The sequence below is a fragment of the Poecilia latipinna genome, unplaced genomic scaffold (genome assembly GCF_001443285.1).
Source record: "Poecilia latipinna isolate Pla-1442-1.1 unplaced genomic scaffold, P_latipinna-1.0 Scaffold752, whole genome shotgun sequence".
Lineage (NCBI taxonomy): Eukaryota > Metazoa > Chordata > Actinopteri > Cyprinodontiformes > Poeciliidae > Poecilia > Poecilia latipinna.
Window position 1 is genome coordinate 278,214 of NW_015113368.1, and position 27,433 is coordinate 305,646.

The following is a 27,433-nucleotide window of genomic DNA, read 5'->3' on the forward strand; positions in this document are numbered from 1 at the left end:
TATATATATATATATATATATATATATATATGTTCATTCCATAACCAGTAACAGTTTTATCCATCAAAAAGCTAATCATGGAAACATCCCCACTTAGCAGGTGCCTTCGCTGGCCACAAATGAAAACTGTTGTATTGTTACACTACAGAACGGCGATGCTGCTTGTGTGCTTTCTATGTTATCTAACCGTTTACACTAAGGATGACAGCAAACAAAGTCAGAGATGCAATTTAAATGTCAAATGTTTTGATTCTTGATGCAGCTCATCCATTATGGGCTGTTGCTAGGTTTTCCCATTCCTTCTCGGGATAATCAGGAAGTGTTGTGTCAGGAAGGCCACAACAGGTTTAAGACACCCTCCAAGTCTGTGTGTATGCAGATGTGGAGTGAGGGATTCTGCTGTGGCATCCCCATGCAGAGGGGATGCTCGAAAGGACGAGTTGGAAACAACATTATTGTATTGCAGACATCAAATGTGATCAGCATGGACACTTCATGTTTGTTTGTGCTGGGTTGCACCAGCGCAACAGTGTGTCCGTGCCAGATTAAAATACTGCCAGACGTCATTCTACAAGACAAATTACATACAATCTGATTTGATTCATACATTCATAAAGCTTTTGTCTTCTCCGTAATGCCAGGATTATGTTTGTCCATCCAGTCGCCATCTGTTCAACTCGGTATTCTCTCCCTTCCACACACATACAGAGACACATATACTACATTTTACATAAAGGCATAGTTTACAGTAGGTGATTGTTTAGTGCAAAAAACCACAGGCAACAGTGGGGAGGGGTTGGTGGTACCCTTACAGTTATTTTAAATGGGCCAACGCCCTCAAACCCAGTTCCCCTGACTTTTCTGATGCAAAATAAACCACCACTGAGCATCCTTTCACTAATCTGCTCATAATCAGCTTCTGCCTCCTTCTCCCTCGTTCTTTCACCAACACTGCTTCATTGCACACTTACGCATAGTCTCTTCAAATAAGTCTTTGTGTAAATGTATTTGATCTGTTGGCGTCTCAGTGTAAGAGTTGACTGCATTTATTTGTGCCTTTCAACAAACACGTGCACGAAGTGCACAGTTGTGGTTTACCACAGGGCGTTGTCTCGAGTATAACTGAAGCTACAGCATGTCACAGTCATCCTTTAAAAGCTTTATTTTCCTATGTGATGCCATGCGCGCAGCTTTAAGAAACTGGCCTCTTCACCTCTACTGCTTTGGCTAGTGTGTTGTGATAGTGGTATCTTGTTATAATGTGGTCATTTGACTGCTGTTACATTGTGTGCAAGACATTTTTATAGAGGGCAGTTTTCAGCCAGAGATTTTTTTTTTTTCTGAATAGAATGTAAATTTATAATTGGGTCATCATGGGTCTGTTTTTGTAACAAGCTGCAAAAACAAACAGCTAGCAGGATGTGGCCACTGTAGAGGAACTGTAATTGATTACTTCTTTCCTCTCATGTCAGCATGTCACTCTTTCTTCAATATCTACATGTGTTGAGTGGTTACTGACACAACGTTGGTAATACCATGGTTATTATCTATGAAAAGAGGCACAGGGTTTTAGCGCTGATAGCCAAAGACGCGCAGGCCCTGTTGGCATTGTAATTATGTCAGTGACATGAAGCGATGGGGCGACTGCTTTTTTGCACCGTTTGCACTTTCAGTAAGCGGAGAAAAAGATGATCTTTCTAGTAAAAGTTTCAGCTAGTTTTAATTTGTTTGTTTAAGAGTAAATTCTAAATTATTTCAGAGCTCGTTTTTGGAACTGAAGCCCATAAAAATGGCATTTGAGCTGCACACATGATTGGGTTGTTTTATCATAACATGTTGATTACTATAGCTTGTATTCTTAACCCGGGCTGTTTGATTAGTTGATGTCTTACCTGCATCTGCTGAGATCACAATGTAAAGAAATTACTATATTTTTTTAAACCTGTCCGTTAAAAGTATAAAGTTGACTTATTTGACTTTAAAATGGACATTCTTGGGTGTTTTAAGACAGGAGATGCACCAAACTTTGCACAGTCAATATAACACATTCAATTTCATATATTTATCCTCTGACAAATTACATGTAGTTTGTTCATTCATTTATTCACTAACTTCTTCATTTATATAGTGTGTATTCGCTCTAAACTCTGCACCATGACACACAAAGTTTCCCCCAGAAATCCTTCTAAGCGCAGTGGAAGGAGCAGTAGGGCAGTCTCATGCAGCGCATACCATGTTTGTGGGTTAAAAATACATAATTGTAATCATGTGTCATTGGAAGACGTTATTAACAACACCTAAACACCAACTATAAAGTCTTAAAAAAACTAAAATAAACAATACTTACCCTGGAGGGGGCACAAGTAAAGTCTGGTGGCCCGCCAGGCTTATAGTACACTGGAGGAAACCTTAACACATACAGGCTTATACTATGTATAGATACTTTTAAGACAATATTTCACTTGAGTCTCAGTTAGCAACACAGATTAACATCTGCAGAAACCACAGAGTGAATCTCTAAGCTTTTTACACAAAATGTTTTGACTGTATTAAAAGTATGAAATTATATTATTGTGTGAGTCACACTGGTGAAATGGTCCGTAGCAGAATGGCTTCTTTATGAAGGAGTACGCTTTCTCTTTATGACTGGGGCACAGAGTGGGATGATGAGACATATAGTCTAATTAGATTTAGAGCTGTTCTAAAAGAGTCCAGATAATCCCAGCACATTGCAGCCAGCAGCAGGGTTACCGCAGTTAAACGTCATTCCTGGTAGAGAGACTTCACAACTGTTTGTTTTCAGTTTTCCTCCGGTCATACGTGTCTAGTGGTTGGACCGGAGGGTTTATAGGAGAGTTCCAGACCTGGGTCTGGCTATTCTTAGTAATGTGGTCTGAGTGATGAGCTGAGTGTGGGCTGGTGATGCAACATTCACCTGAATGAAACTTAAAGCCTGTCCAGCTATTACTCATCGTTTGGGACAGTGCTGATCTAAATTTTCCTTCTATCTGCGTTACTGTTAAAAGGGATTTTATGACTCCTTTCACACCACACGTCCTCCTGTGACTCTTAGCTCTGCACTAGAGACCAAGATTTCTACTGCCTCTCTTCTGAACTCAGAGATATGAGATTACATATGAATGCTCCAACTTTTACGTTTATATGAATCCACACCTCTGTAGAATTTTTTTGAACAGTTCATTTAGTTTAGAGAAAACGATGGTAGCAAAACAGAATACACAGTTGAAACCGGAAGTTTATATACACCAGATAAAAAGACACATACACATTTCTCACTGCCTGAAATTAAATCAGAGCAAACCTCTTTTGTTTTAGGTCAGTTCAAATTACCGAAAATATTTTTATTTGCTAAATGCCAGAAATTTTCACAATATATATATTTTTAACTTTCTTCAACTTGAGAAGTTTACACACATTAAGCTATCAAATTTGGACCAAACCTTTTAGGTTTAACTTCAGACAATAAGAAAGAGCTGTGTGCATCTTTTTATTCCATGTATGCATTTTGATTACAGTGCTGTTAATTAAAGCAACAAAAAGAATTCAACTTTTCACTTTAGAAGGCCAACGTAATGGCAGGTAGTTATGCTCACTTCCATTCAAAACAATCTTAGTAAAGGTTCACAGTCAGAGACATAAACTGTTATCAATTCAATTCAGGCTTTTGAATGTAAAAGGATGACAGTCAATTTGACTTGCAAAAAGCTAAACGTAAAATCCATGATGCACAGGAGAGTGTAAAATTGCACACTGTGTCCTGTGTTTTTAGGTACGACTCTACAACGCAGTTATAAAAAGAGTGACTTGTATTCATAAGTGGTCCAAACCTGCAATGACTTCACTCCAAGTGGATACCTAAACATGTGGTATGAATGGGGAAATCCCTGTCTTTTATTTAGAAAACAGCCATAATATCACTGAGCCACAGTTGCCTTGTTTTCTAATTCCTTGTTTAAACTTGTTTTTCCCTCTGATTTTTTTGCATATCCAGCCTGTTTCAGGAAGGAAACGGCTGGCGGTTCTGGAAGGGAAGGCACCTGGTTCTACACATGGGGTGTAATGCTTTCAAAGAAGAGGAGGAGACTAAATTGTAGGCTGTTGTAGATGGACCCATTGAAAATTTACAGTGTTGTCATTTCTATTTCTATGACAATATGACAGAATTGTCAAGACTATTTACTACTGACACAAAACAAGTAGAAGCGGATACCAAGAGCTGCGAACGTGCCTATTGTGAGCTACATGTTGTAGCTAATGGCTCAAAATATTCAGCTGGTGGTGGTAAAATATTTGCATCCAAACCTGTAGTGCTTTCTGTTTGTACTGAGGTGAGGATGCAACAAGACCATGAGTCAGAAATCTGCCCGGAAAAGGCGGAGGTTGCCACCATGCTATGCTAGTCGCAGCATAGTGAAGAGCGAGGGGGGAAGACAGAGGGGACATGAGCAGCGCCAAACGTAGGGTGATTGACAGTGCTAAGACCCTCCTCTTGGCTTTGATTGGTTGTTTCTAGTTAGCACTGGGAGCACTGGGAGAAGGCAGAGGAACTCGATTTTTTTTTCTCACAAATTATCTGTCTCATAACATACAGTCAGGACACGTAGTGACAGTTTTAACAAATAAGTAAGAAATATTCTTTATAAAAGTTTCATACTGCAGCTTTATTGTAGCTCTGGTGTACCTTCAAAAACAGCTCATTAGCATATATTAAGCTTATATTTCATTCTTTCCTTCACTGCTTCCTTTCTTTCCTGCCTTTCTTCATTAGTTCAAGGTGCTGCAGTCTCAGCAGCACATCTACTCTGTGAGAAACTCTCCAATAAACAAGAAGTTGTTTAACTAGAAAAAAAATTATGCTTTTCCTTCTACACTTTGCCTTTCCCTGGGAAGCAGTACTTGAAATCCGCTACATGGACTGCGTTTCCTCTGCACCGCCCCTGCAGGCACGGATTACCCTCCATACCCTCCGATGGGCGGTGTTTGTGAGGGGCCACTCCTTCACCGCTGCTGCTGCTGCTGCTGCGGCGGGGCTGGAGCTCAATCCGCTCACTAGATCTCCAGCAACAGCAGGAGCAGCGGTCGGACCGGAGAATGGTCGCTGTCCGCAGAACATAGATGTGCAAAGCCCCTGGAATATCCGAGCGCTGGAGAGGCCAGAAACAACAGCCGTGGAGGACAGCCTTCATTTAAGCTTCAAAAGGGAAAGACCTACGGTGAAGCCATGGCGGTAGAAGAAGAAGGTCTTCGGGTTTTCCAGAGCGTAAAAATAAAAATAGGTAAGAAGGAGAAGGGGAGGGAGGTTCAAAAAAAAAATCCCTACCCCCAGTCTGAGCGCCTCAATGGATGGCTCCCTGTTTGCAGGGAGAGCAGGGAAGCTGTGAGGGGCTGGAGACTGGATGGGTCCAGATCGGTGTTGCTCTGCTTGTTATTGTGATTCAGATCACACTGAAGCCCCTCTGCACAACGATAAGAACAGCAAATAATTAGAAAAAAAAAAAAAAAACAGAGAAAGTAAACAGAAACTGCAGCAGGGTTGAAAGGCGTGTGGGAGAATGTGGGAATTTGGCAGCTGGCGTTTGGATCCAGATAATGTGTGTTAAACTTGAACCGATGTGAGCAGACTGTAACAGACATAAAGGCTCCACAGCTGCACGTTTCCAGATGCTATTCTGCACATTTTAAGACCATAGATACCGTTATTACCTCTTAACTACAAGCAGCCATTCTTTTTTTTTATTGCAAACCCCCTTTTTTTAAAAAAAAAATAAAATAAAAATCTGCTTCTTCCAAAAGCATGCATGGCTGTCTGATTGTTAATCCATCTTGTTTATGTTTGAACTTAGCTTTCCACATTATACTTCTTTGAGAATGTAGCCTATTCCATGTTTAACTTGTGAATGTAGCAATGAGAGACCAGAGTTGATATAAAACGACAGTAATGTACCTCACAGCTTTTAAATTCAGCTGTTTGTAATATTTACTCTTTACAAAAACGGCACAAATAGATTTGTTTTTGCACCATTACTGACTAATATGTGCTAATAATCATATAAAAAAAATGGGGTATGCTGTTCTTGCTATTAAGTAGTTACCAATGTTTTGATGATCAGAACCCGAGTGTCATAAAAAGTTACTAACATTTATCTAAAAAGCATTACAGATAACATTTTTGTATCGTTTCCTTTTTTAATGTCATTTTATTAGAACCAGACAGTCATTTCCTGTACTTGCTGTAAAGGTCATCTTGGGTCAGTATGGGGCAGACTGATATCTGGCACACAGTCCATCCTGTCCAGTTTGGAGTCCAAACATGCAACAGAGGGGATGGGCTAAACTTAAAAAAAAAAAAGCAACAAACACCTTTGCAAGCTGTGAGACTGCATGGCGCTGCCAGCTAACCTTGGAGCATGAATAACACATTTGACCCCCTTTTTTCCAAATATTTTAAAGATATTACCTGTGCAGATTGTTTATCTGGAAAAGCTGTAACGTGGAAACCACAATTGTCTTGTGAATTTGCTGCTACTCATCGCTCCTGTGAAGGAAAGCTAAACAACCTGAGGACATTTGTGCTGCCTTAGATACACATCTGTTTTCGGATCAAAACAAATGCTCTGAATTAATGTCCATAAGACCAGTGCAGATAAATGATTCATGTATTTAATTCCTAGTTTGTTGTGATCATTACGTTGTGATGTAGCTGAATTACTGAATTGCTCTGCTGGATTATTTTATGATGTAATAGGTATACTGGGAACAATCGTTTGATCGACAGTAAACTAATCCGAAGCTCTTTTTATGCCCTACATTCATCGTGTAAAGTAGTTTTTCCAAGAAACGGTATCAAAAAAAAGGGGGGGGTGCGTGTAGGGATTGGTAATTTTCACTTTAAGATGGTCTCTGCTCTGATCTTAGATGTGGAGGGGGGGGGGGGGGTTTCTGCTGAGTTTGCATGTTTGCATGTACGCTGGTGCATTGATTTTCTCCAGATACTCTGGCTTCCTACTGTCCAAAATTGTGCATGTTAGGTTGACATGCGATTCTAAGATCATCCTAGGTGAAAACGTTTGTGCACTCATGCTTGATTGTCTTCTTAATGTCCCTTGTGGCCCCTGTAATGGGTGGAAGATTTATCCATTTCAAATCTCAAAGGTTTCTCGCCTTTCCAGAGCTAGGACTCTCCCAAGCCAAGCAGGAACATCATTTATTTTTACAACCAAATAGAGCACCTTTAAAATGAAAAGACTCCTGTCTGCTTAATCCTAAAACAATATGTTAAACAGTAGCTGACATATTGTGAAAACCCAAAGTTTTCACCTCTTTGTTTCAATTTTTGCTCTTTTTCTTTCTCTCTCTAAGAGAACATCAATTATGTTACAAGTATCATGATCATGACAATTTTATTTTGTTGTGTTGTATCAGAAAAAAGGAGAAAAAAACCCATTAAGTTTAACTATGGCCTTCAGTTTTACTCCTAAACTTAAATTTCCATATTTGTGTCAGGAACATTTTACAGAATGGCCTGTAGAAGTCAGAACCTCATGATCTAATATTGGCTGCCTTACACATAACAATTTGTAATAGCTGGGCTTCTGATGTTATGTATGTCCTTTAGTCTTTAACACATGCAGCACTATGTTACACTATGTCCTTTATTGAACATGTCGTGGTGTTTGAAAATTTGAAACTGCTGAGAAATATAATTTAAGCCTGCATTGCTAATAGTTGACAAATTTCAGTCAAAGGTAGCGCAAAAAATAGCACTGCTTGCACCTCCACTTTAATTAATGGTGATGGACATTTCAAATGACGTATTTTAATAATGCAAATTGTGGTACAAGTACTATTGGTAGTACTTGTGCCTGTATGGGATTCTCACAGGATTAGAACCACGAGTAAAACTAGTTACATTCCCAAAAATAATACACTCCCCAGGAAAAAAAAAAAAAAAGGCCCTTATGAGTTTGCATTAGCTGCTGACGTTAATAAGAAACTGTTATGCTGTCGTCACTTCGAAGGCCTCCATTGAAGTTCTTCATAATGCCATTTAATGACGACAGCAGAATTTACACTACGCTGCTACCAAGCAGCAGACATGATTTCTGTCAGTCTGATCCCTGCAGCGCTCTGCTCCCGGTAACGTCTAAGAAACGCTTGCATCACACTGTTTTCATCAGAGCCTGTCCTTTGGCATGAGGCTGCGGTTGGCCGATGACTCAGAGTCGAAAACCAGCCACACACTCGTATTATTTGCGTAATAATAAGAGCGCTTATTATTACGGCCTGCCAGGTGATGACTCCCCTCGACTTCCTGGAGGAACAAATGTATATCGGAAACCCAACTGGACTACTGGATCCGAGCCTGTACCGTCTGGGGGGAAACACAGGAAACAGGAAACTGCCCCCGATTCGCTTCCTGATTGGCTGGAATAGACTACAAAAGGATTGTTTTTTCCTGCATGGCAACGAGTTAATACAAAGCAGATGTAGAGAGATGCATATTGGGGTGGTGGGTGGGTGGGTGGGGGAGTTGGGTAAGGAGGTGGTGTCTCACAGATGAAGCAGACTGTGCTTCATCTGTCAGCGACTCGGCGCTCGGAGAGATGGGAATTCTCAGTGGCACAGCTGGAGTCGGGACTAATTAACGGCAACATATGTGCGTTTGGCCTCTCTGGCACAGTGAGAAACATTGTTTGACAAACACTGTGACACACATGAAACATCATAATGATGCACATTACTGAGCATCCTCTTACACAGATGTGCAAAGTGGGTTGAAATCTTTTAACTTGGCGTCTTAACAGGTCAGTTCCTGACCAGTAATAGCACATTGTTTTAAAAGTGGACTAATAAAGGTATTCTTACATAGAGACCCACAAAAACAAACAACAAACATAGTCATTAGACATATTAAGACCATTCCCTCCCCGAAAATGTACCAGCAGATGCAACGACGAGAGTGATGTATAGCTAAGATAAGAAAGAGAAATATACCACAAGATGTATTTGTACATGTTGAATGAGGACAGCCAGCGACATTTACTGACTGCTAACTGAATGGATAACCAAAAATCGTTCAAGTATGTACTGTATCGGTTTTCTTTAAAGCTTGCCTGACTTAAACTATTTGTCTATTTCCCCATATGCCATTTAAATTTCTAGTTAGTATGGTATGTAATCTTTTATGGTTCTTTTTTTGCAGTTGTTGCTGCTGTGATCGAAATTGGACAAATATAAAACAGATAGGAACAAAGACGCATCAGAAAAGCTGCACACATGTCCCTTTTTTGCTCAGCAGCTGTTCACCTCTTTGCCCATATGGTGTTTCATTTCAGGTACATGTGGCTCGACTGTAGCTTTCTTTTACTAAAAACAACCAGAATATCCTGATGTGAGCACCGAAACTCAACCAAAACAGATAATCTGTGGGCCGTTAGATACAAATGCACCGAAAGTCGCTGTCCTTCTGTTTATTTGATATGAGTGATTCCGTTAAGGAGACTTGTTTTATTGTTTATACAAAGATATTGATTGCAGTGGCTTTAAAGAGACCAGCTATAGGGAAATTTTAAAGCTCAGTGGTCAAAGACAGCATGTTCTGTGCTGTAGACGGCATACCATCAGAGGAAAAAAAAGATTACATAACCAAATTGGTCGTTAGTTATGCATTTGCAAACATTTCCATTTTGCTGATGGTAAGCTACGTCCTTTTATATTTACTTGCTGTTTAATTCAAATATGAGAGGTCAGACTTTCACGCTGGAGTCAGTGTCTGATTCTAGGCAGGTTGATCTTTGATCAATCGTCTTGTCCTCTTTATTAACCGCCCGACATTATCTATTTTTATGGGCTCTACTGTGTTGGCACAGCACAAGGCTCTTACTGTTTAGTGGTGTTGTTACACTACGAGTGTAATTTTGGATGAAGTGAAAATAAGCGTCTAATGCACACTGGAAGGAATACTAGATTACTCATTGTTTGTAAAAGATCTCAAGTGATTGTGGTCCAGGAAATAAGAGTGGGTGGCTCAATTCAGGCGACTGGAGCTGAAAGGGAAAAATTTGGTCGCAGTGACTGAGACCTTCGTCCTTCACTTGGCGGCCGGCCCGCGGAGATTTCCACATTTCTTCCCGTCGACAACAAACGGGAGCCATGTGGCCGGGAGGAGGTCCGGCTTGAAATTCTGGCTGGCGGGTCAATTTATAGAAATAACAAGTGCATGCCAAGTTCTCCATTTTGTCCTAGAAGGCGAGTTTGTCCTGGAGGTTTCTTATAAACATGCGTGTTGTTGAATGTTGAGACGCAGCTCGAGGCTGGCGGAATAATCCGGGTTGTTCTCCTTGTGTCACTAATGCGTCCTCGATGAGCGCACACAGTACCAGGAACACGGGGAAGTATCGCCGTAGGCCCAGCATGCAGGGTCAGCGGAGGTAAATAAAGGGCTGGAGGGCTCGCCCACAGTGCCGCTCCTTCCGCATGTCCTTCACACGCCCTGCGGGACGACCTCTACCTGCTAGTAACGACACGCGGAGGAGCGCAATCGAACATGTCGTGGAATGGGAAAAAGAAAGAAGCTCGAGACGCTGAAAGCACTCGTGAAAAGTGACTTCAGCGACTGGTTAGGAAATGGCCACGTGGACGCTGGTTGAATCAGGTTTTGCAATAGTGTTTCCATACGCGGGCAAAACCAGCAATGCCAGCTCACCACATGCAAGAATTTACACCCAGCACATGCTTTGTTCCCTGCACTTGCAAAAGACATCACGACATCTCAGCTGTGTGTCTGCTAAGCTTGTCTTAGAGGTTACAAAGCAGAGTGGAACGAGATGGTTGACCTTCCCCCCTTCCCCTCCCTCTTTTTTTTTTTGTTCTTTTTTTTTTGTTCTTGTTATGTCTTTAATTGTTCTTTTTCCAGAAGACAGAAAACAAGAACAAAGTCTTCTGAGAATTATGTAAATGCACATGAAGCCTGGAGGCAGTGTTGGGGTTAAACTGCATCCTGACCAGGACGTGGAGCTCAGCCTGTCTCCTGCTAACTGCGCCGGTGACACCCTGCTGGTTTGAAAGGTCACCGTCCTCCATTCATGGGCTTCAACTTCAACGAGACATCTTGGAAAGCCGCTCCTCCCGCAGGGTCGAGTTGCACGTAAAGATAGAAGTGTGTGTTGTTTATTTCTGTTTCCCTCAAGTTTTCCGTCGAGACCAACGACCCGGTGTGAACATTAGCTCTAGGCGGCTCTGAAACAAAGAGGGAGTTTGATCAGTAACTGTATGCTGGTTTATCGCAGAGATGGCTGTGTGCAGTCTTTAACCAGAGCCTCCCTCCGTCCCGGCTCTCGTTCTCCACATGCGCCGCTCACAACTGCTGGGTTTGTGTGGAAAGCTCCGCTCATTAGGCTGCTTCTTCTTCATCACGAAGGACAGTTTGTGGCAAAAAGAAACGCGTGTTCGTGTCCCTGCCGCTGTGAGCGGAAATCAGATCTCAGATCCGTGAAATTCGTTGTTTTTTTTTGTTTTGTTTGTTTGTTTGTTTGTTTCAGCTGGGAGAATCACACAGTCCTAAACACTTTTTTTACTCTCATGTATAATTCATTTTTACAAATGAATTCACTGATTCACCTAAACAAGGCTAAATGTGGATTTTACTCACAGACCCTTACTCCCTACAGATTTGTGATATGCTAAACTTTTAAATGGATCCATGCTCCCGTCAAAATGTAGCTTTTTTCCGGCTTCAGTGCTTTACCTAATAGTTTATAGAAGTTCAGGACAGTGGCAAATAACAGGATTAGTGTTGTATTGCTGAAAATCATCTGACATATTTTAATTTTTTCTTGATCAACCAGTAATACCTCATGATGACTCATCAGTTGGACATTTAGAGCAAACTGAGCTTCTTAGTGGTGTTGATAAGGTTCTCCTTATGGTGGACGAAGGAGAGACAAGAAGTGTAAACATAAATAAAAAAAATGAACAGAATTACCATATTAACCATATTTACTAAGGTCATTTTTCATATTTATTACGTTAACGTCACAAATAGATAAATAAACAACATGCATATGGTGACCTTATATTTGAATCCCGGCCTGGGGTCTTTATGCACAGAGTCTGCATGTTCTCCCTGTGCATGCATGGGTCCTCTCCGGGTACTCCAGCTTCCCCCCATAGTCCAAAAACATGAATGTTAGGTTAATATGTCTCTGTAAATTGTCCGTAGGTGCGAGAATGTGCATGGTTGACCCTGAAAGGATGAGCGGTTAGTGGATGGATGGATGAATAGCAATGCTGCTAAAAATAGAAGTAACGTTAACAGCCTGAAATACTTCCAATAATAATAAAGTTATAACACAAATAAAGTGTGTTTATTGAAGTAAATATCCAGAGCAGCACTTTCAAGCACAATACATTTCGCGTAGCATTTTAAAACACGCTTATCTTCTTCAGTCAGGACCCCCAAACACAGTCTGGAAACAGAATGGTTGGTGATGTCTTGAAATTGTTAGAAGAAAATTTGTTTAATGATATATTTAGCATAAGTCTTGAGCATGATATTACATTATGAATACAGTTTGTTTGCTTATATTCAGCGACAAAGGAAGCAGTCCTGCAGGATTAACGCCCCGGCTGTGGATGTCCTTACGGAGGGCCTTTGCGTGTCGTGTGTCGGTGAATGTTTTTATGTGCAGTCATATTGAGAACGACAGTAATGACTTCCAGTTTAGTTTCAGTTCTTGTTATGAGTCTCTACCTACGGATATCAAAGAGACGAGCAGCACCAGTGGGACAATATAAGACAGTTTCGCTCCTTGTTTCCATGCTCATGGTGATCTCTCACCGACACCATGTTTTCCCCCCGCATTCACACACTCTCAGGGGTGACTGGGTTGTTCTCGCTGCTTTTAAACTTCGCCTTGGATCCAGTTGAAATTCCTTTCTCCTCATCTCATTTCCTGTTGTAGCGTTCTCCAAAGGGAACTGCTCTCCAGTTTTCTATCTGGCTGACTTTTCTCTCTTTCTGCAGTCTTCCCCTTCTCTTACACTCGATTGAGCACACTGCTTGTAATTCTGCGTGTGCGTGCGTGCGTGAGTGTGTGTGACAACCTTGCCTCCCCCCCTCGTTCCCTTTCTTCAACTCTGTGGTCCCCAGGCCTGCTAGTTGAGTTGAAAGCATTCACGCCTGTGTATCCTCGAATGTGTTCATGTCAGACAAGATTAGAGTAATGAGTCGAACAGCGCGTCTGTAACTGTACACACGGGCGCAGCGACTGGAGTCGGTCAACAGAGGAAGGAGAGGAACAAAGCTACACATTCACTACATCCATTACGTTCATACAAGCACTCGGGTTTCCTCGTTTCTTCTCTTCTTGGCGGTTTTTCACCGGCCGCGCTGACGACGGGAGTCGAGCGTGTCAATTCGCCCCTGCTCCTGTCATCGCTGCTTTTCTGCATTTCGGCTCTGGGGCCCTCATGTTTGTTGTGTGTGCGCACGCAGTCGTGTCAAGTGTGTGTCTCGGCCTGTTTGGTTCAGATACCGTGGTAAGATATTCTCCAGGGACAGCTGCATTGGTGGTTGATGAAAAACAAAACGCTGCCGTTCTTGTCCGGGCGTCTGTTTGGCTGCATAACGGAGAAAGAGATGAAAAGGGGAAGCTGCAGAAATTACAAGAAAGTGAAATCAGGTTTTTTTGGTAATAGAAAATGAAAGCAGGAACAGGAAAGATTTTATGCTAGAGAATCGCTAGCTGATAAACTCTTAGACATGTTACAAGATTTTTTATTTATTTGATTTTTTTTTTTTTTTTACAAACTCATGTGCCGTCATGCATGAGCACACACTGATAAACAAAGCTAAAACTTTAACCATCCACCCTTCTAAATTCAGAAACATGCACTGACATTTTCCACAACATTAAGCTGCAACATGGCAACACGTCTCTGCGTACAAAAGTAAACACTGTATTCAATTTACGTGACATATTTTTTAAATATCTGCACTGTTTTGGAACGTAATAATTTCTGGCAAACCAGCATTTTACTATGTTGAAAACCTAAAAAAAATGTAATTACCACTCTAATTTACATAATGAGTTATCAGTTTAGTAACAATCAAAATTAGACAATGACAATAGGTAGATAAAATCACATTTATTGTCCTTTGTCCTGTGTCGGATAGCTTTTCTGACTCACTGTCTTTTGGCCTTTTTTTCATGGATTATAAATATAGTAAGTTTCTTCTGAGAAAAGCAACTTATCTAAAAAAAAAAACCTAGAATGATATATTCTGCTTGAGTCCGTGTTGAGTCCCTGTTTTCTCCTCCTTTATTTATTTTTATAACACCTTAAATTGAGTCATTAAAAGCATGCAGAGCTGAGAAAGTGGTGGTAATCCCGTGACATTTGGGATGACCCGGATGGTTGCAATCCAATCAAGGCATCTCACAGATCATGAATGAGCGTTGGTCGGAGGGAGGGGAAAAAAAACAAAAAACAAAATTCAGATTAAAGGGAATTTGAGAGCATGGAATGAATGAGAGGGATTAACATGTTGGAGGTGGAATAAAAATTGGAAAACGGATGAAAGAAAAGCAGAGATGACGAGGATCTCATAACAGGGAAATGAAGAGGTGAAGCAGAGATAAGAGAGAGTAACGTCATCTCCGACGTAAGAGCTGCAGTCTGCAAGTTGAAGCAACGAAGTGTGTGTCACGCTGCGCAGCTCAGGTGTCCGGTTCATTTGTGAATGACTGTTGTTATCAGGAACTGTTGTGTAATAATTCGCCCAGGGCTTTAATCAGCCTCCAGAAGAGCCATCATAATGCTCAGAGCGCAGTTTATCCCCTCTGTTTCTCTCACAGGGGTTTTACGTTTTGCCCACTGCGCTGCATTCTGCAAACGCCATATCAGTGCGTCTTGTCGGTCCTGTTGCATTATTTGTTTCAAATGATTGGTCTGTCATTTTATCAGATGTGAAAAAAGCAATGGAAATTTCGTCTTGTTAAAGGATGTTACGAGCAGGTATTGTGTCAGCCTGGAAATAACATTTAAATAAACTCCAGGTTTTATCCAAACCCTTAAAATGATGATGTGTTGTGTTTCCATAAATGAAGCTACTCACCTCCGTCCAGTTGAATCTCTCTGAAGGATTCAACTGGTACTGTGATAATGTGCATGACACAGGAAGTCCTGAACCAAAATGTCATCATATTAGAAGACCTGCGGTATATGTCTAATAAAAGGGGCAAAGGATCTTTAATTTGTCTCTGTGAGTTTAGAAAGCAGAGTGATTGAAAAGTCCGATGGGTCTGATAAATCAGAGTGCAGGACAAATGACTTCCGTAATCCATGAGCAGATTGTCTGTTTTGTTGTTTCACAACGGGCTCTCCAGTGTCAAATGTCAACTTTTTCCCTCCTTTCCACTTTGGTTTCAGCTGCAGGGGCCTGTAACTGAGTCCATGCCCACTGTTTCCTGTTGCAGCAACCGAATATTTTTCTTAGCAAACCGGTTTAATGTTGTTGTTTTTTTCTTTTTCTTGCTTTGCTTACAGGACACAAGATAGGGGCTCATAGGTTTATCTGTGGCAATTGTTTTAAAAATAGGATTCGACTAACTGCGCGTCTGTTGCCAGTGCATTTTTAAAGTTAGCTTCAAAAAGGCAAAAATAAGTCCTTTCCACGAGAGAACAGGGAGCGTGTTGAAGTGAAAGTAGTTTTGTCTTGTATGACCCTTGCCCCATATTTGTTGCACACTGCAGGCCAGCTGGCAGAAAGAACTGTGTTACAATTTCCCTCTGGGTATAAGAAAAACTATTTTGGAATAATTTTATGCTGTAGCTTTTATTCTTTTGTTTCTCTGCAATACATTTATTACAGAGAAATAAGAACATTTACATGAAAACAAATACTAAAACTAACCTGAGCTCAAGTCTGCGTATCAAATTGACGAAAAATATATAGTATATGTGTTTTTGTTTGAAATCATTGTGCTAATATGCTGAAGCAGTGGTGTTTTTGCTCAAACTTAGGATGATCATGATCTCAAACCAAATTCAACTGAATTAAAATGATAAGGTAAGGTCACTCTTCCACCTAAGGCCTCTGTAGCTTTTACTGAGTCATGTATGATTAAAAGAAGAAGAAATGATCAGAGTATTCGAATCTTTTGTGATCCCTGAGTGTTTGGATCCTCTCTGCCTCTGTTGTTCTTAAGTTATTCTTTTAACGCCAAAAGTAATACGACGAGACAAAGCTGCTTCAGATTCCTGTACGGATGGCGCGTTATTGGAGCAAACACTGACATGGTTAGTTAACACATGTGTAACTAAAGACTGCAGAGTCCTGTGGGTCCCCAGGGCGAAGACAAACACAATAAGGAGCAGAGCACTGAAACCACAGCTTCATGAAGCAGAATATATTGGTCCCGCAGGACTGCAGCACCACCTTTGCGTTGTGTGTGTGTGTGTGTGTGTGTGTGTGTGTGTGTGTGTGTGTGTGTGTGTGTGCATATGTCTGTCTCAGTGGGTGGCAGGACAGCATTTTTGTGAAAGGGAGTGCTGTCTGTCACACATGTCTGATGAGCAGATTGAGACTCTGAAGATTTCAGGAAATGTCCCACGCAGATTCTTTCATTCACAGATCTGAGCAGCACAGCGGAAACACACGCCTGTTCACATGTCCTCCTGCGTCTCTGGGAGACCCTGATATGATATGTGTGTGTGAAATATAAAAGTAGCCACCTTGGCAGAGGTAATCTCATTTATCGTGCTGCCAGGTTTGGTGGTGGGATAGAAAAAAGATCCGATCTTCACACACGCACACACGCGCACTCTTGTAGCTTGAACAGGTGTGAACTTGCATAATTCTATTTATTTTTTATGCTTTGTTTGCGTTTAGTGTTCTGAAAATAAGTTATCACTGGAAGCCTGAATAAACACATTATGTTTGCCTCTGCGGTACATAAATGAATCTCACTCAATCTCTTTCTGTTTGTGCAGGGGAAGCAAAAAACATTCCTCCATATCCGGGACCAAACAGGATGAGGGACTGCTACTGCACCGTCAACCTGGACCAAGAAGAGGTCTTCAGGACCAAGATTGTGGAAAAGTCACTTTGGTGCGTATAAAGCCCCTTTTTCCGTTGTCTTGTTTTCTTATGCAAAAATAATTAGGAAAAAGACTTTTTTTTTTCATTTAAGTGTAAGGAAGAAAACAGGACAATAGAATAGAATAACATGGCATTGCCATCCCCTCAATGCCTGGAATGTGTTTTTTTTATCACTTATTTAAATTTTATTTAATGTAAGGCTTTCTAATATGTATAAACCCTATTTTCTTAGATTAAAGATGCACCAAACAATTCTGTTTTTGTATCATGCAACAAAGGGATTTCAATACTTAGTGTTTGAATTCAAACAAAGGCTTGTTACAGCAACATCTAAAGGTTATTTTGTTAGAAATCTGCCTCCCAGCATATTGGCCTTATCAACTCAGAGCAGGAGATGCAAGAGGCAGCCAACTTTCCGGCAGAAGAGCCGATGGAAACGGTAGCAGCGCAGAAACCGAATCACATGTTAGATTGCCATCATCTCCATGGATCACAAGCTATAAATCCAGTCAGCTCTGAATCTGCTCACACTTCTATTGTGTGCTGGGCTGCAGCTGCTCCCTGTTTTTGTTGTTTGAAACTGTAATCGTTTTTAAATTATGAAGTACGTCCTTCCTTCTTCTCTAAAGCCAGATGGAGGATAACGTGGACATTTTTGAGAGCAATAAAAGCAGCAGTTTGGTTTTGGTGTTTATAAAAGTTGTGATTTAATCAGTGTTGAGATTCCCACAGTATAACCTTAATTAACAATGCCAAGGTTTGATGGCAACCCTCCCCCTCCCCCCCACCCCACCATATTTACTGTTCTGCTCATTATGCGGTAATGATGGGAGTTGATATGTTTGCTGTGTAATAAGTCAGGCTATCTGCTCAGGTAGCCCGCCTGTTGTAGGTTTTTAGATGGAGTCGTAATAAATATGGTGTTCGTAGGTTCCCAAGTGCAGTTTTAAAAAACTTAAAAGTAACAGTTTGAAAGAAAGTGTGAGCAGTTTTATTACTCCAACATTTTACAGTGTGGTATACCTTTAAACACAGAAGTTGATGCATGGCTAGCCTTAGCAGAAAGTCTTGATTCATTTGAACAGATATTGGTAAAAGTAACAAGCTCTCGGAACAGCCCTGCTCTTCATATCTGGGCGCTATAAGCGCTGCAGTCGCTCTTTCGAACAGCTGGTGTCACTACTGTGAAAATAGAAGCACAACACAGCATCGAAGGCAGTAGAAGAAGAGTTGTTCGGAAAGTAGAGATTTTATACACAAACGTAACAAGACAACAACATTTTCACGTGGTCAGTTACATTTTCAGCCAATGTTTTCTAATATTGAATCATGTGCATTTACATGTTATAGCTTCATTAGCACCACTAGCATGTTGTTATTATTAATATTGCTATTAAGAGTTAAAATGATCACGAGGAAACGGCAATAGTTTTAGTCCGAAATAATAGCAAAATCACCCTTTTAGTCTTTTGCTGCGCATTGTTTTGTGTGGTAAATGCAGGGGGGAAAAAGGAAAGACAAAATAGCAGAAAGCTTGCATTATATTTGCGGAATGTTTTTAATTATTTGACTCTATTGTAAAACACACACGTCTTTCAATAAAGTGAAAAACAAAAAACATTTGTCAGATCAGATGACGAGCATGAGATCTTTCAGGTAGCTCCTCAAATCTTAGAGTAAATTAGATAAAACGGAGTTCAAATTAGCTAGCTAGATCATTGATAAGTAAGTCATGCTCCTTCCCATTCACTCATCTTCTCCTCTGTCTGTCTTCAAGTCCGCCACGCAGCGGAAGACGTCGGTAATTAGCAGCAGCAGCGGCCCCGAGGGCTTGGCTCACGAGATTCTTATTGCTGTGATTTCTGCGGTTGTCCTTTAGGTGAGGCGAACTGTGGGAGCCGCTGAGCCTTCCAGCCAGCGGTCACAAACAGGCCTTTTTGTTGCAGGCAAACAGGCTGCAAAATCCCTTTTCTTACCGATTCGTGGAAAGACATACCTGCAGGCTTTATTTTCCATGTGGGAGGTGATTAATTGACCGAATCAATCATGTCTGAATGTTGACAAGGATGTGGTTGGGGTGTTTACACGAAGGTGAAAGTACACCTACAGCCTGGCTGCTGGTTGAGGACACTCCCAGTCACCAAGATGGGAGGAAAATGTTGCAGACGCTGTTTACAGATTAACCAGGTGATCCTTGGCTGAACTGTAACCGAGGAGACTCGGCCACTTCTTGTTTGATGGAGGAAATTCGGTTTTTCACCGTTTCAGGGACACGGATAGTTTTCGTGGGGTTGTTTTCTCCCTCCTTCATTTCCCGGTCCAGGAACAAATGCGATAAAAGTTGAAAAAAAAAATCTACCCCAAAAACTTCCCCTGTTTGGGAGGAAGGACCTTCGGAATGAACTAAATGTGCAGTTTTGTAGTGGGAGGAAACCAAACATTTCTCATGTCTCAGCATCTTATCCTCAACTTTGTGCTCTTTAAATTACACAATTTGAAAACAGTTTTTCAACCAAATTATCCAAATTTGTCAACCTAAGTGTAAATATCTAAGACTTCTGTTATTATAGTAAAATTTGTGCAGCATTAGTTTTTCTGATACAGATTGTTTTATCTGTAGAACGACTGTCGAAGATTGTTCATCACACACCAGTTTTCCGCCTGCAGTCACTATGTAGCATTTTAACATTAATACTGCATCACGCTGATTTCGTTGTTTTTCGTTGCGACATGGACTCTGCTGTTGTGGTGGACGGAGATCTGTGTCGCCCTTCACCCAGAGAAAGACCTGTTCTGAAAACACAGACAAAAAGCAGCTGGTTTCAGGAAGTTAAAGTCCAGGAAAACAACAACAACAACAACAACAACAAAAAACTTCTCAAAGTCATAGCGGAAACAGCCTGTAGTGAATAAAGTACGGGTGCACAATTTAAGTAAAGCATATCGCAATACTGTTGCTGAATATCGCAATGACAAAAGCAATTACTATTAAGCCACATCACAAAGCATTGCATCAGATGTTGGCTTTTAAACTGACCAAATATATCATGCAGATTGTGAAAGTGCGGCACCTGACGTACGACATCCTTCAAAGTATTGCATGCAATCAGTTCTTTGGGATTATATGATTGCACACATTAAAATTGAGACGATGATTGTGATTCAATAAAATGTGCTGCTCCAGTATTTACTTGACTCATGGATGAAATGAACGAGTCTCACTACCTGTTAAAATGATCTGAAGGATGAATGACGATGTTTTTTCAGGGATTTTAGAACATATCTTAAACAAGGAACAAATTAGGTTTTGCATATTTACCAAAAATAGGATTTAGGTAGAAAAACAACAATAATGCAATTTAGTTTTTGAGCTAGCCACTGGAATTATTTCTTCAGTAATGAAAATAATATTACCAAATTTGACCGAATTAAACAAATAAGTAAAAACGTAAAATAATACACAGAAAGTAATTAGAGTAAACTATGAGTCAGTGAGTGTTCACAATATTCTGAATCAAGCCCTTTTTTTTTGCACAACAGTCTGTTGGTCTCTCAAGTGGTTTTAAACAAAATTTGAAATTAAATCTGAAGGAATAATTTATTCCGAGTGAGAGACAACGGTCTCTGGGTCTGTGGTTCACATGCGTGTCTCCACGCTCAATTGACAGGAAAAAGGTCCACACAACTGCAGTTCCAAATCAACACCTTCATTTTTGTTTGTTTTCAATCATTTGTTTAAACTTTGATCTTAAAAAAAAAAAAAAAAAAAAATCAAAAAGATAAGATTAAAGGTGCTATTTTCTGGAAACTGCAGCTTCTCATTCAAGAATCCACACAGTAAACCGTGTAAGAGGAAAAACAACGTCAACACACTGATTACTTTTTAATAAAGTGATCCGTTGCATGAGTTTCTGACCCCGGTCTGTCTCTTTCCTGCAGTCCTTTCTACGGGGAGGATTTCTACTGCGAGATCCCACGCAGCTTCAGACATCTCTCCTTCTACATTTTCGACAGGGACGTGTTCAGGAGGGACTCCAGCATTGGTGAGTCATAAGCTCATCTCTCTGTTTAATGCTCCCCTTTCCAACTCCATTATCATCTAATACCGAGCTTAAAAATCAGCTTGCAGTGAAAAATCACAGTGTTTTTTTTTTTTAGCAGCCAAAGCTAAAAACACAGGTTTTTCTAGTCGGACACAAAAAGTGAATCAACTCATTAAACACAATTTAATCCCCTTCTTATTTAATTAATTCTTATTTTAGAATATTTTATAGTCTGAGTTTTACTCACTCATCAGATGCGATCATCCGTCGGCCCTGAGAATAATCGCTGCCAATAATTACACCCTGTCTGACTGAGCCATGCTTCTCTTCCTGAGATCTGATTGGCTGCCAACAGGTGTTTGCACCCTGACGAGATCTAATTGGACGCCAGTCTCTGTCCTCAGCATGCTGAGTCAAAGATGTTTCACTGCTGGAATGGGGCTAAAAATAAAAGACGTCTGGAGGTTTACAGTCTTGTCGCTCAGGGGTTCCTGCAGTCGCTCACGTTTCTCTTTGTTCAGGATCCAGCTGATGTCAGTATACCAGAGGCAGTGCGCCCTCAGCAGCTCCTGCCAGTGCTAACAAGCTCAAACTTTAAACATCTCGAGTCTCACAGTACCTCTCAGCAACATGCAGCAAATCTGAGTCAGCAAGATGGCTGCAAGCACCGTTGTGAGCTTTGATTTGTCTCCAGCAAGCCATCTGCAGACATGACATGGTGGAGTTCGCAAAATAAAAATCAAAAGTCTTTTGAGTAAGCGGGAAGAAAATGACAAGATTACAACCAAGATGATATTTAACTTTTAGAGAAATTTGTTTCAATTTCAATGTCATTGTCAATTTTCTTGATGTAGCACGAGTTTAAAATTGCACCAAAGTGCTGCATAAAAACGATAACGCAATGGAATAAGTTGATGAAAAGAGAAAGAGAAAAAAAAATAATATTACAAAAAAAATAAGAGTGATAATAAGTAAATAAAATAAAAATATAACATCACAGCTGAAAAGTTCAGTATCAGGCCCCAATTAAATGCCAACAAATGAAAATAGGTTTCCAGAAGCGATTTAAAAATGATCTAAAAGTGTTTTGCTAAAGTTTTGTGACTTTTACCACATCATCTCCCACACTCACTGTTACTTTGTTTTTGTTGTAATGTCCTGGGTAAAACAAACATCTAAGAAGTATTATTTTATACTAAAAAAAATTTGGGGAAAAAAGGCTATATTTAATCTGAGCACTTATTCAACAGGTAAACAGTTTGGTGTAAAGATGAAGTATATTCTTTATAAAATCATTGATGTTACACATTTCCCCCTAAAAATTAATGTTGTTTATTTTTATGGTTGGTTAGTGTGTCTCAGAATTTATAACTCGTAGTTTCCTTTGGGTATATTTACGGTGTGCCACTTTTAAAAATGGGGAAAAAAAACATGAGAACATAAATACAATTCAATGAAGGCAGATTTGTCTTGAAGTTTAGAAAACAGCAAGAAGGAAATCCAGTTAACCACTCAGCTTTACAACTGAGACTGGAATACAAAAAGCCTAAGAAATGGCCAAAAATGATAATACCTCCACAAAAAGCTGCAGCTAAATTTTCAGTGTTTATCTCTCCTTCTGCAACAATAGAGGAATAATAATTTACCAGTCGATTTTTCTGTGTGGCCTATGACCTTTCATTGCTCTCTTATCTTAATAATCCCTGTGTGTTTGCGATGAGTGGAAGTTTCTCTGTGGTTTCGGGTGTGTCGGTGTGACTCTAGGAATCTAAGTGGGTTTGATCACTTACCACAAACTGACATATCTTCACAACTCCGCCCCGATGGTGTGAATGATTGCAGGTGGCACGGTTTACTTCCTGGGGTTATCTCCAGGCCACCACAGCGCATGTTGTGTGTACTTTTTCTCCAGGTGCCTGTTTGGGTTACGCAGAGATGGATGGATGGATGGATGGATGTGTGAGGATTTACAGAGCGTGAGCAGACATGTGAGCGCTGTGCGTGGGCCTTAGTCGAGCTTTTGCTGTAGATTAAATCTGAACACGTAGGCTTTTTTGGAAAGCATAAAGTGAGTTGCGTTTGGAGCTCATTTGTCTTTGTTTGCTGACGTGTGTGTGTGTGTGTGTGTGTGTAGGCAAAGTTGCCGTGAAGAAAGAGGACCTGCAGAAATACCATGGGAAAGACACCTGGTTCCAGCTGCAGCCTGTCAGCGCTGACTCAGAAGTGCAGGTCAGTACAGAGAGAAAACAGAATCAAGCTTTCCAAACACCAAGCGGTTTTTCCTCTTTGTTTTTTCTATCACAAAGACTCACTCGTTGTTTGTTTTTATACTCGGACGGAAAAGTATGACATGAATATGTAAAATATATTCACTGCTAAACTTTTTGACCAGCTTTTTTCAGTGAGCATCAAGTGCATGATCTCTACGTTCATGTGTAAAATCTCTGAGTCTGTAATTTACTTTTATTTTACTTCTGAGTCGCCAGGCTTTTCTGCACTTATGTGCTGTTGATCACAATATATGGAAGTGTTTTATGTATTTTTTTTTGTCCTTTACCTGACAATTTTCTACATTTCTGTCACATTTTGCTATGTAACTATGACCAAAAAAAAAAAAAAAAAAAAGTAATTCCGGCTTAAAAACACATCCAAAGACAGCTGCCAAATAAAGACCATTGTAGCTGACAAAACATCATAAAAAAGTACAAATAACACACATCCAAAGAAAGGAATAAACTAGTGTTGAGTCATGTTGGCTGACGGTATGGAATCAATAAAATGGAATCAATAAAATATTCTAAAAATAAAAGTATTTTGGCATCAGCGAGGGGAAAACTTAACACCAGAGGGTCAACAGAAAAATGACGCTTCTCTTACATCCTGTTTCGGTTCTTCAGCTACTTCCTACTTCTCAAAAATGAATGACGTGTAAATAAGTTTAAGAACATCTATTTTTTGTTGTTGTTTTTAAGTCAGAATTGCCTTTTGTCTCATCACAGTCAGCTACAAAGATTAGACTGAAAGCTCAGGATACAGCAGCAGCCAACCAAAACTGAACTGGCACATCCTCCCATTTCATGATCTCTAGATGCCGGGTTCCAGTGAAAGTCACAGTTGATCTAAACTGCATTACTATCATACAACGCTTCGGGCCTGCTTATATGACAGATTTGTATTTCTGCTGCATTTGATCTTTTAATTATGCTTCCAGTTCCTCTGTTAAATGTAACATATAATAGGCCCCTGGGGTTGTCACTCCTTAACTCTGGAGAAATCTCTGGTTTCTTTCAAATAGCTGTAAAAGAGCAATTTATTCAACTGAACTTCTTTGTGATTATTACATCATGTTGTTAACCAGGCCATGTGCTTGTAGCGTATTTATGAAGCCTCGGATATCAGGACATTTAAAAGGCTGCGTCACCGATATCAGAAACTCACTTTAACATGAGCTTGAACATCATTCGCTAGCTAAAAAAAACAAAACAAAAAGAAGCTAAAATATTCCACACAACAAACAATTTCTTCTGAATTTCCCATATCAAAGCAGGAATCACCCAGTGCCTCGCATGCATACAGGATATGCACGTGTGTATTTGTACGATGCTGTGTCTGTGTGTTAATGTTGGGCGTCGGGACAGAACCCAAACAAACACAGCCTGTGTGCACCTGAAACATTCAAATGTGCAGGGTCAAAGTCACATGGATCTCTCTGTGTTTTCTGTGGAAATAATAATAATAATAAAAAAAAAAAAACATCCACTGACCTTTGTCACTTTCTGTTCGTGAGCAGAAGAGGAAAAATATGCAAAACCTTCTAGGTCATCTTGAAAGAGGCCAAGTTTATTTCCTTTTCTGTTCAGAATGATCTGATTACAAACAAATTAGTTGTAATCAGAGGACTTGTTAGAGTGCAACATTCAAACCAGTTTTGAAATGCATATTTATCCAATGGCAGCCTTTGCTGTCATGTCGAACAAAACGACATCGTAAAGCCTCAAACATTTCAGAAGCTGTTGGTAAGGCAACGTCAGTAGGAGGAACTCTCAGTATTTTTGCATCTTCCTCCAGCCGTATCCTGCTATTCTTCCTTTGCAAAATAAAAACTAAAACTCCTACTTTTTCATTCAAATATGTGATTGTGAATTGTAGTTGCTTGCAGTAAGAATGAAATAGAATGAAAACATAACCCTCCTTTTTGGTCCCACAGCTGGTAAAGTGCAATGTCGTTGAAAAATTGATGTCTAAATACAAGCAACCAACCCACCACACCCTCCCTTCTCCCTGCCCCCCTCCATCCCACACACACACACACACACACACACACACACACACACACACACACGCACACACGCTGTAATAACACTCAGTGGAAATGACTAACAGACTATCAGATGGCATGAACTTTGAAATAAACAAACATAAATACAAAATCCCGATATGTTAAGTGTTAAATATACAAACCTGAAATTTAAGAACAGGCAAGATTTTCAAACTCAACAACATTGTGTGACATGTACAGAAAACGAGTACAAATCAAGTAATGCACTTAAGTATGAGGTGACATTGTACTTTTGCAGTGTGTTGTGGTCCTCTGGGAGCTGTGCTGGTTGTAAGTCCGACCATTGAAAGGACAAACAAAAGACTTTCAGCAAAAATGAAAGGACATTTTTTTCCTGATTAAATATTTTTACAAACATTAAACCGGCTACATTTGAACCATTCCCATTGTTAGTTGTTTTTTTGGAGAATTAAGGTTGAATTTGCAGATAAATCATCTGGGGTTAAACTATCTTGGTCTCAAGACCTAAAATCAAACCATGACTTGGTTTTAAACGTTTGAAAAACAAAACAAAAAAACTATTGAGACGACATATGTGCTTGCAGCTTCCGAAAAGAAAAAAAAAATCTCCCAGTTATTAAGTGCCGAGTGCCTTTTCGCCACTTTCATTCATTGCGCTTTGTTTGCTGCGTGAGCAACATTTTCTGCCGTTCACTATTCAGCACTGTCAGTCACCCACACTCGCAGACACAGAGTGAACAGTGAGCAGTAACATCTGCAGACAGATGGGTGTGTGTAGCCCCGGAGCAGCGATCTGAAACAGAGACACATTCATCCGCGGAGCTGGGGAAGAGGAAGGATGCGTGAGAGAGACACATCTCTGAGAGAAAAGCGAAGGAGATGGATCAAATGAAGTAGGAAGATAGAGTGTCTCTCTTCTCTGCTCAATAGAGGACGCATTGTTTGGCCTGTGCATGCATACATGTGTGCGAGCGTGCGCATGTGTGTGTGTGTGTACCCGTCGTTTGAATGTCCCAGAAGCAGCAACGCCTGTGAGTTTGCATACTGATGCTGTTAATTAATGGAGCTTTTCTAGACAGCTGCAGCACTACACTGTCATTATGTTATTAATCCAATCAATTCAGAAGGAAAATATCTCCAGCATGACGACCAGCCACAGTTATTCTGCTTCACTGTCAGGGGTGGGGGGGATTACCGCTTGTTTACAGCTGAGTAGCTTTGATTAATAAAGAACCAAACAGAAACACACAAATCTTGAAAGAAGAAATATTGTCTGTCGGCGTGTTAGATGATTTCTTCATCAGCACGACAGCGCGCTTCGCCGTGTTTTATGACCGGCTCAAAACTGTGTTTAATCGAACGTCTCACAGTACGAATACAAGTCTGTAGATTAGAAAATGCCGTACGTTGTTATTAGATTCAATAAAAATAGGTACAAATGATGTGCCACGATTGTCGGCAGGCTTTGTAGGGGTGTGTAGAAAGAATAAAAATGAACTGAAATCGGGAAATTTTCAGATTGAGAAATTTTAGATGTGCATCTCATTTAATTGTGAATTTATCCTGTAATTCAGCAAAATAAAATGTTGGAGAGTAGCACCGAAGAGTGGCACCTCTAACTAAAAACCATGATACCCCATCTGCTACACGCTCAGGTTATTTGGGAAATATGCCATTAAAAAGCCATTTCTGTCCTACCACCACAAAAGTAAACATGTGGCATTTGATAAATGCTGCTTGAACTTTAACGTGACATAAGTGCTTTGGTAAAATGAGCCTAATTTTGACCTTTTTGATAATAAATACTACAGGTAGATGGACTGTGTAAAACATCAGGACATTTTATATAAAAATCTTATTTTCTCTACAAAAAAATAGAAAATGGATCATCAACAGGGTAATGATCCAATCCAGCATGGCCGCCTGTCAGAACTAAATCCCTTTAGGGTGAACTGAAGAGAAGAG

The 27,433-nt window shown here is 40.3% G+C and overlaps 1 protein-coding gene and 1 long non-coding RNA gene across 3 annotated transcripts in view; one reads left to right on the forward strand and one right to left on the reverse strand.

The window, feature by feature from the left end:
* LOC106955607 (uncharacterized) overlaps window positions 1–4,833 on the reverse strand; it is an 8,308-nt gene extending 3,475 nt beyond the window's left edge. The window contains exons 1-3 of the long non-coding RNA XR_001426618.1: window positions 4,823–4,833; window positions 2,632–2,636; window positions 1,406–1,411 (exon numbers count right to left, since the gene is read on the reverse strand). This is a non-coding gene — a long non-coding RNA (uncharacterized LOC106955607). The remainder of the gene's footprint in view (window positions 1–1,405; window positions 1,412–2,631; window positions 2,637–4,822) is intronic.
* A 170-nt stretch (window positions 4,834–5,003) lies between these two features.
* Window positions 5,004–27,433, forward strand: part of rasa3 (RAS p21 protein activator 3) — a 42,328-nt gene continuing 19,898 nt past the window's right edge. Inside the window, exons 1-4 of one of the 2 annotated variants that reach the window (XM_015045870.1) lie at window positions 5,004–5,297; window positions 17,017–17,134; window positions 21,065–21,168; window positions 23,303–23,397. In XM_015045870.1, the coding sequence (XP_014901356.1) occupies window positions 5,243–5,297; window positions 17,017–17,134; window positions 21,065–21,168; window positions 23,303–23,397 (372 nt within the window). In that variant the 5' untranslated portion in view covers window positions 5,004–5,242. The remainder of the gene's footprint in view (window positions 5,298–17,016; window positions 17,135–21,064; window positions 21,169–23,302; window positions 23,398–27,433) is intronic. The other variant, XM_015045871.1, reaches the window with a different exon arrangement.